This window comes from Pleurodeles waltl, chromosome 7 (genome assembly GCF_031143425.1).
Source record: "Pleurodeles waltl isolate 20211129_DDA chromosome 7, aPleWal1.hap1.20221129, whole genome shotgun sequence".
NCBI lineage: Eukaryota > Metazoa > Chordata > Amphibia > Caudata > Salamandridae > Pleurodeles > Pleurodeles waltl.
Window position 1 is genome coordinate 899085659 of NC_090446.1, and position 9553 is coordinate 899095211.

General features: G+C 42.2%; 1 protein-coding gene across 3 annotated transcripts in view; it reads left to right on the forward strand.

The window, feature by feature from the left end:
* MAML1 (mastermind like transcriptional coactivator 1) overlaps positions 1-9303 on the forward strand; it is a 244656-nt gene extending 235353 nt beyond the window's left edge. For all 3 annotated transcript variants that reach the window (XM_069199502.1, XM_069199503.1, XM_069199504.1), the window contains exon 5: positions 4271-9303. In XM_069199502.1, coding sequence (XP_069055603.1) covers positions 4271-5268 — 998 coding nt within the window. In that variant the 3' untranslated portion in view covers positions 5269-9303. The remainder of the gene's footprint in view (positions 1-4270) is intronic.
* The last annotated feature ends 250 nt before the right edge of the window (positions 9304-9553 follow it).

Genomic DNA, 9553 nt, shown 5'->3' on the forward strand with positions numbered 1-9553 from the left:
TTGGCTCAGGTATTATGTTCCCTCAACCCTCGAGACTGGATGGCAGTGTTGAATTTGCAGAACGCTTACTTCCATATTCCCGTCCAGCCTGCCCACAGGCAATACCTGTGGTTAACGGTGAGCCATAAGCACTTTCAATTCATTGTGCTCCCTTTTGACCTCCCACCCTCCCTCAGGAGTTTACTAAAGTGATTGCGGTGATTCTAGGACATCTAAAAAGGTTAGAGTTCCTGTCTTCCCCTACCTCGACGACTGGCTGTTGAATGCAAGTGAAAATGCCCCAGGCAGTTGTCTCTCACCTCAAGTCTATGGCGAACCGCCTGCACTCGCTGGGGTTCACTATAAATATGCAAAAGTCACATCAGGCTCCCTCTGAGATGCTCCCTTTCATCAGAGCTGTTCTGGATACGGTGCAGTTGCAGCCTTTTCCTCCTTAACAACCAGTCTAGGATATTTAGGCTATGATTCTGATGTGTTAGCCTCTGTCCTGGATTTCGGTGAGACTGACTCTGAAGCTACTGGACCTCATCACTTCCTGCATCCTGTTGGTAAAACAGTCTCTGCATTAAGATTTGAAGACCCAGTAAACACAGCATCAGAGGAATTTCTCCCATCTTACCCAGATATTGAGATACACTGCAAAAGTTCTGCAGTTGTGGCTCACAGACAGTGATTGGGCAGACTCTTCTCCTTTTCCAAACCCCAGAGATCACAGGGGAGACAGATGTCTCTTGAGTTGGTGCAGCCATCTTGCAGAGATGGAGATCAAAGGACTCTGGGTTATGCAGAGTTGTGGCTCCACATAAGCCTGTTGGAACTTAGAGGGACCAGACTGGTGTTGAAAGCCTTTCTTCCAACCATCAAGGGAAGGCTGGTTTAGGTGTTCAGACTACATCAATGCCATGTGGTATTGCAACAAAGCAGGGGAGGGTGGGGTCTTGGACCCTGTGTCAAGAGACCCTGCATCTCTGGATGTAACTGGAACATCAGGACATTTTCCTTCTTGTTCAACATCTGGTGAGTTTTCTGAACATCAGGTCAGCCAGCCATTGATGCCTTGTGGATCACGAATAGTGTCTCCATCCAGAGGTGGTGCAAGGTCTCTTCAGAGTTGGGGGAACTTGGTTAGATCTAATCGCCACAGCTTAGAATCTGCAATGTCAGCACTTTTCTGCACGCTGGAGTTTTCAAGACGGCTTTTACTCAACTATGCATTTTTTCTTGAGTGGAGCCCAGGGCCTCCCATACATCTTTCTGCTGATACCCGTAGAACGACTGGGCCTAAGCTGTCTTAATGACCCCATACTTTTCAAGGAGAGTCTGTATCCTGAACTTCTGAGCATGAGCATCTGTCTTCCAATCAGGCTGCACCTAAGGGATGATCTCCTGTTGTAGCAGCAGGGCAGGGTTATGGAAACAAACCTGTCAGCTGTTCACCTACATGCAGGGAGATTGAGCGTAGACGGCTTACTGTTCAACCTCCTACCTGAAATGTGGGATGTCATCTTGGCAGTAAAGTGTCCCGCCATGAAAACCTTTTACGCTTGCTGCTGGAACAAATTTGCGGCATGGTGTGTATCCAAATCTGTTCATCCTTTGTCTCATCCTTGTCAGAAATTCTACTGTTCTATATCTGTTCTTAGCCTTGCTAAGGGCATGGTTATGGGGTACCTTTTCACCATTAGTTCCTTTCTGTGGTTGCCAGACCAACCTTTCCTGTTCAGGTCACCTGTTGTGACTCGTTTCCTTAAAGTTTTACAGCATACGATTCCTCCCACACCCTTCATTATGCCCCGATGGAATCTGTGAATTTAGTTCTCACATTCCATATTTGCTCACCTTCTGAGCCAGTGCACAGCTGCCCTCTGACTGCTGACCATGAAAACTCTTCCTTGTAGCGATCACATCTGCAGGAGAGTTAACAAATTGCAAGTGCTTTCCTCTAGTCCTTTCTTCCCAGACAAGCTGGTTCAGAACCCAAGCATCCTTTTTGCCAAAGGTGGTTACACATGTTCACGTTGGGCAGACTATAATGCTGCCTGCTTTCTTCACCCCAACTCATCCTGTCAAGGAAGAGGAGAGACGCCACCATATGGACCTGAAAATAGCAGTCTTTTCATATAGATTATTTCATATTGGTCACTCCAAAGGTTTCCAGGTGGATGATCAACTCTTTGTTGGTTTTATGAGTGTGAAGAATGGCAAATCAGTTCACTCAAGAAACATCTCTAAATGGATTTCTCTTTGCACTAAAATCTGCTACGCAGTGGCTAAAAAGCAGTCTCCTGAGGGCTTAAGAGCTCATTCAACCATAGCTAAAGCTGTGACCGCTGCATTGGCCAGAGAGGTCCCAGTTCTGTATGTCAAGCAGGCTTATGTACATTGCTGCACATGTTTCCTAAACTTTACTGCTTTGACAGTACTGCCAGTTTGGTGCTCCAGGACTGCAACACAGTCCCCAGACCCACTCTGTGGAGCGATATCTATTCTAAGGTAATTAATCTGTGGCTAGAAGTCTCTATGAGATGTACAAGTTACTTACCTTCGGTATTGCCCTATCTGGTAGAGACTCTAATCTAGCTGCAGATTCCTTCCCATCCTCCCTTTTCTGCGATATGTAATTTACAGTTGAAGAGAGCTTTCAGGACCTCACATGGCAAACGAGTCATTCCTCCTCAGCTTGGCTCAGTGCTTGTGTTGTGAAAAAAAACTGTCAAGAACTGAGTTCGGTGTGCTGGGGTAGCACCTATATGGACACTGTGCCTGTCACTTCTTTCGCCAAGCACTCCAGACGGAACCAAACAGCACCATTTACTGGCGCACAAGGGGATTGGTAAAAATAAAATTGGGATCCACCCTGTCACATGGGGAGTATTCTAAGGTAAGTAATCTGCAGCTAGATAGTCTCTACCAGATGAGGCGTTACCAAAGGTAAGTATTTTGCTTTTCTCAACTCTGCTCCACGGATGACCATTGCTGCAGATGGCCATTGCCACAGATGACCCTCTGATAAGCTGGGGAGCACATCTCAACCACTTGAATGTTCAAAATACAGGATTGAAAAATCAAATATCTGAAGCTGACAGCAATAATTGACACACTGGACGCTTTACACCCTCAGTGAGAATACTTTTTCTGATAAAGACAGACATGACCACTACATATTACATTTAGAAACAAGGTGGAACTAATTTGCATCACCAGCCCAAACGATTTGCCATTCAGTAATTCGCAGCCACGTTCAGTTATCAGAGCATCTGCCTGGAGTAGACTTTGCAGACCTGCTAAGAAGGATTCATCAAAAAGTCCAAAAATGAGACGCGAACTCCCTAGTACTTGAAAGTACTTTCAATGAGTGGGAAGCAGGTCAGGAACTGATTCTGATTTACTTGTTATTATTTTTTTATTTAGACTCCACTTATATTCCATAATAAGATATTTTTCTTTGTTTAATTTCAATTTCTGTTCCTTTAAAATCTACTCTGGATGCAGATTAGAAATTTAGAAAAATGAAGCTGCTACACTTGCTGTGATTTCTTGACTTTATGAAATAGTTTATGCTCCTTGCTTTTCTTGACCGTTTTCAGTTTATTTGCTTGACTTGGCCACCCAAATAGTGCTTTGCTTTTCGTTAACTGTTCATAACATATTTTAGAATACCCTATCATATAATAGAAACTATTCGGAAATGGATAGATAAAATAACGTAGAATGTTGGCAACCTTATTTTCTACAGTACAATTGTTAAAACATGTGAGTTAATTAATATTTCTGTCAGAATTTTGCGTGTACTTTTAAGATATAAAAATAAAATACTAGAAAATAATTGAATATACACTTGCTAAAATTAATATTTTCCAAATTTCCCTGGTGTTTTGGCTACAACATAGCCAAATCTTTACGATCTAAAGGTGACTCATTAGTAGATCACGATTTTGCAGTGCAAGTTGTTTTCCACGGTTTTAGAAGATTGTTGGGGTTATTACAACTTTGGAGGAGGTGTTAATCCGTCCCAAAAGTGACGGTAAAGTGACGGATATACCACCAGCCGTATTACGAGTCCATTATATCCTATGCAACTCGTAATACGGCTGGTGGTATATCCGTCACATTTGGGACGGATTAACACCTCCTCCAAAGTTGTAATAACCCCCTAAGTTTAAAAAAGCACATTTTCATACGCTCTCACTGAAGTTGAACTGCAAAGAAGCAGTTCACTGTCCAGTTATGTTTGGCCTATTAGTAATGTTAAATGTTTTCTGTATTCCAGGTTCGTCTTCAGCGATCACCGGGGTGAACAGTCTGGGACAGGCCAATTCCAGCAACCCACGGGTGTTCTCTCAGTCTCAAACCCTTGTACAAATCGGAGCAGGCCACAGCTCTGTTTCTTCGGTGCCCTCAGGATCCAACCAGCAGGAGCGTGGCGTGACTCAGTATCCGACCATGCAGAGTGTTCAGCGAGGAGGAATGTACAATTTGACCTCTGGTATCTCCCAGATGGTTCAGACTCATGCATCCCAGCCTTCTATGGCCAACGGACAGCCTCAAATGCAGCGACAGCCAAACCTGGTTCAGGGCAGTGTGGTTCCTACTGGATATGGGCAGAACCCCTTGGGGAGCACCACCATGGCACAGCAGCAGCATAGTAAGGGGCAACTGAATCCTGCCTTGTCCAAACCCCAGATGGCCAGGTTGCCAACAGCAATGGCTGCTCAAAATCCATCGTGGCAGCACCAGACCTTACAAACTATGAATAATCAGGTCCAAGGAAGTAATGGTTTGGGGCAGTTTAATGCAACCACTAGTTTTCACCTTCAGCAGAACCAGCTCAAAATGGCCAGCCAGCAGTTTGCACAAGGAATGCCTCAGGTAGGTCTTAGTGCAAATAGGCCAATGGCATCAATTAACTCTGCGGTTACTGGACAGATGATGACTTCCTTAGGCACTCAGCAAAGGACCAACCCACCTGGCCAGCAGCCAGCACCAGCCCAGCAAGTAATGCCTGGCATAAGCCAGGCAGTGCCTGACATGACTGGGTTTAGCCAAAGTTCAAATCCTCAAATGGCCAATAGAGCTGGTCTGCACTGTGGTCAAAGCTACCAAGTAAGGACGTCCAGCCAAGAGATGACATTTGCATATGGCAGCCAGTCAGGCAACAGTGGATTGCAAGGGTTGACTGGTGATGCAGAATTGATTGACTCTTTACTGAAGAATAGGACTTCAGAGGAGTGGATGGATGATCTGGATGAGTTGCTTGGCACTCGTTAATACATTATTTTTAATTCTGGTTTTAGGCTTTTTTTTATTTTACTTAAAGTTTGTCAAATATTAAGTTGGCTTAGGACCAAAGCCTGTGTGCATTCAAGATGACCTCTTCGTTCTTTCTTGAGGAGAAATTACTTGACTACTTTTTTCAACAGGTTTTTGTTGCATGGTAAGCCTGCTATAGTTACGCTTGGCATGGATGTTACCACGTCTGCTGTGCAGATATTGTAGTGGAAGTAGCCAAGGAAGGGAGACTATCATCCTAAACCTCCCTGAGCAGTCTGAGTCCCAGCATCTGTTTCTGACTTCTTTGTGTGAGCAGGCAATCACTTAATGACAACCATACGCCCCTAAAAGCTTCTAGACTTGGGCAATACTCTAAAAGCAATCATAAACTGGTATTAGAAGTTATGTTACGTTACACTAAGGCATTGCTGGCTCTTGAAATGGCTGTACTTACAAGGCACCTTATACCTCAGAAGGTGCTCAGAGAAAATGTTTTGAATGCTCATGAACCCGGGCAGTAGGGTTGGCAGTGGACCTAAGGCACTCGCTTTTAAGGACTTTTCTATGAGACATGATGGTTCCAGTTGTGTACTTTTGTATGGTGGAGTCTGTAAATGTCTAGGCCCATAAGCCTCCGTCGTTTTTCACTGGTTTTGTGAGGCTGAAGTGCATAAAGAGTGAGCTGGCTTCACTCTTCTTTACTGCCATCTCATTGTGTGGTGCTTCCAGGGTAAACCCAGGACCACCTCAGTCTTACTAGCTTTAAAATATCCTTCATGTGCTTTCTTTACATTTGTTACTTTTTCTCCATGTATTTATTACTGCAGTATTCTACCTGCTCACCCCTCCCCCGTACGCCCCCAGGTCGTTGTAATCTAAACCCTCTCATTTCCGTCTGCCTGCCGGTTGTGGCTTCCTTTCACAGCTTCTTGCATTACCTTGTGCGATACCGGTAGCCTACATGGCTTAGGGACTAACAGCTCTTGCATTTATTGTTTTAAAAGTATGGAAGGCAAACGGTCTGAGGTTTGCAGTGCATTAGGGATGCATCACATAATTGATCTCGTCGACCTCTTCCCGAACTGATAACTTGAGCCTCCTTATTATAATCTGCTGCTTGATCAACTGCACTTGCCATATTCTGATATTCCCATGACTGCTACTTCTACCTCAAAAGACCTTTCAAAAGGCCTCCTGCTGCTGGGATGATGCCTTTAGCAAACCACCTATCCTTTTGGTAGATTGAGCTTGTGGTTGAGGTCTTTGTTTCTTATGGGAGCTGTCTCAAGCACCAATTACTATCCAGAAACAGTGTTGAGGTTTAACAAGATTCATGGTTTTTCCTTGCATGAAACCAACTGTCTCTTTGGGATAGTGTCCATGCTGCCACCCAGAATTAGTGCTACCTAGTCCTAACTATCTTTCCTTATCATTAAGGGAGCATTTATGGTAAAATGAAGATTGCTTTTGGTCGAGATCCTGTGCAATTGCACCTTACAAAGCATCAGTTAGGTCTTGGACATTTGTTCTGTAGTCCATCCAAAATGATAAACTGTAGGTTTGTTGCTAAACCGTGTGAACAGGTGCGGCTGCCCTGTACCTGGATCGCATACAATGACTTTATTGAGAAAATACATGCAAATCTTTGTGTTCATAACTAGGGAAGTCACATTTGAAGAAGTCAGTCAAGGTTTGGTGTCAGAACTCTTTGGAGATATTTTAATTTGTGGAAGATCTTTCATGAAGTTCGTCTCTGATGCATTCGAGATTTATACCCAGGGGTATTTTTTTTTTTTTTTTTTTTTTTTAGTAGGCTCGTGCCTAGCTATTCTTGGTTAGCACACCAATCGGCTTCAAAGAATACCAAAGCCTGAAAAAAGATCGTTCATTGTGTTGGTGGCTTTTGGACCTTTGATTTAAAGGTGTTTTTAATGCAACAGTGACACGCCTTTTATGACTTTTTCCCGATTTCCTTTGCAGCCTTCTATTTTGCTGTATAGAAAATACAGTTCAGAAGGTACTGGATTCAGTTTCTTGTGAGCATTCGAAATACATAAGGGATGTTTTTGTTCGTTGAAAATGTTTTGCATAAACAGTTTAGCAGCAGGTTTGTTATTAAATCTTTCACTACCCAAAAATCCCTTAGCTAAAGGTGTTAGACTATCAATCCAGACCAGTTTTTTAACCTTATTTCTGGAGATGATTGTAATTGTGCTGCTTGGTTGTAGTATTCAGTGCATTTATTAGGAAAACTCCCAAGACAATGGGGACAGTGTAGGCCAACCAATGTCTGTATTATTTACCCTAGCTTCCAGAGTGAGAAATTATCTTTGCATCTTACTGCTTCACGAGTGCTTGGGCAGGTGTGTGGCATTTTTCCGTGTCACAGGATAGTTATTCGATTACAGTCGTGGGGACAGACTTCCTGACTAATACCTTTCACAAACTCCTTCATTGATAGCACATTTTGCACTTTGACTTCTAACTACATTTTTTACACTAACCTTTTTCTTCTCCTTTATTTTCGTAGATGTGGGCATGCACACTATAGTTTTAGATTAGCCCACACAATGGTAGTGCTCTTCTTGGTAGAAGTTACAGCTTGTTGCTTTGTCACACTGATCACCCACAGAAAAACGTATAGTGAGCACTGATGGTTTACAGTACCACCAGTCGTGTCATTTGTGTCTCAGAGAAGTTAATCTGGAAATTTTAATTTGGGTAAAGGAAATCCTATTGATAAATTCGCAAACCATGATGCTCTGATTTGTTCTTGAAATGGTTACGGCGGAAATTTCGGACTTAATATAAAAGGTGACCCTTGTTAGTAAGCTCTGAAATGCCAGGTTTTTTGCTCCTATAGGCCTCTTCAACAAAGGGCCATGCACACAGCTCCCTTGTTTGTCAACAGTGTTGATATTCCATCCTAAATGATTAATTGTATGGTTTAATTGTGTGACTTTTAAAATGAAGTTGTCATATCCACACATGCACAGTGGTTTATGTATTGTGTCCATTGTATGTCAAGGGCTTGGAGTGACTGCTGTATTCTCTCACTCGTAACACATGGGTCATCATTTTGTACTGTAGTGCCTTGACTTGCTAGAGGATGGTGGTAGGTTGGAGAAATCGTAGGTTTTTGGATATTACCTATCCCAATTTCCTGCAACTCATGGACAGGCCACAACCCTTTTTCACACTCCCAGGAGAAAGGAGAAATACTTTATAAATGGGGAGGTTTTAAAATGTGTTAATTAAAAAAAAAGTAGTTTAACATATTTTTTTAAGCACAGGCTCATTGGCGGCAGGAAAGTCTTTCTACAGAAAAATCATTTTTTGCACACTTGCAACAGGTGATACCTCTCCACACGACTTTTGCTATTTTCTAAAAACGAGTTCTTTCTTTCTGCAATTGGGCATTGATGTTGCCTCGTACTTTTCCTTGTGGCTCAACCTTCAAACTCCTTGCAGGATGAGGAGTGAGGTGGGCTTTCCCTTCCAACACCCCTGTTTTTATCCACAGTCTGGTTCCTATGTACCTGCAGGGTTCCTCAGCCAGTGAGGCTTGGGGATTGGGAGAATAGCTAAATCTATCACTGTGGAACGTTTTGCTGCCTTCCAAAATTTAAACCCGTGGAAAGGGTGTTTTTGTTTATTTTGTACTACACATTTCCTATGTGTACATAAAATGTTTACACTTTTATATGAAAGATTGACTAAGATTTAGGTCTTTTGACTGTATATTTTTTACTTTTTATAGATTTAAAAGAACTGTATAATTCTTTATATATATATGTTCTTTGGGGGGTGTGGTAAGTTTTTATGCTTTGTAAATGGAAAATATTTGAAATGTTGATGCTAACATCTAAGATTTGTATTTTTTGTAATTCAAATGTATACATGACCTCATTAATATCTTTATTTTTCTGCTACACTTTAACACCTGGTTCACACCAAAAAAGACTGAACGCTCACATCTGTTTGTCCTATCATTACTAAAATAAATAAAAGTATTTTGCTAGTGTATTCAAACTGATGTATTTATTTTTTTAGAAAGTTCTTCTGCATGCAATAGGTTTTTATTTCAGATCGAAACCTAAAATCTGCTGCACATTTTCGGTTGACATTGTTTCCTGTTTTTTCCTCATATCTGTGATCTTCAGCTCTGTAGAACTGTGTTCACAGAACTGTGTAAACAAAAGTGCTTATTGTTAAAAAACTGAGTTGTAATTTACAGCAAGAGAAATAAGTTGCTAAAAGGTTTACCAGGGATGTTCTGAGA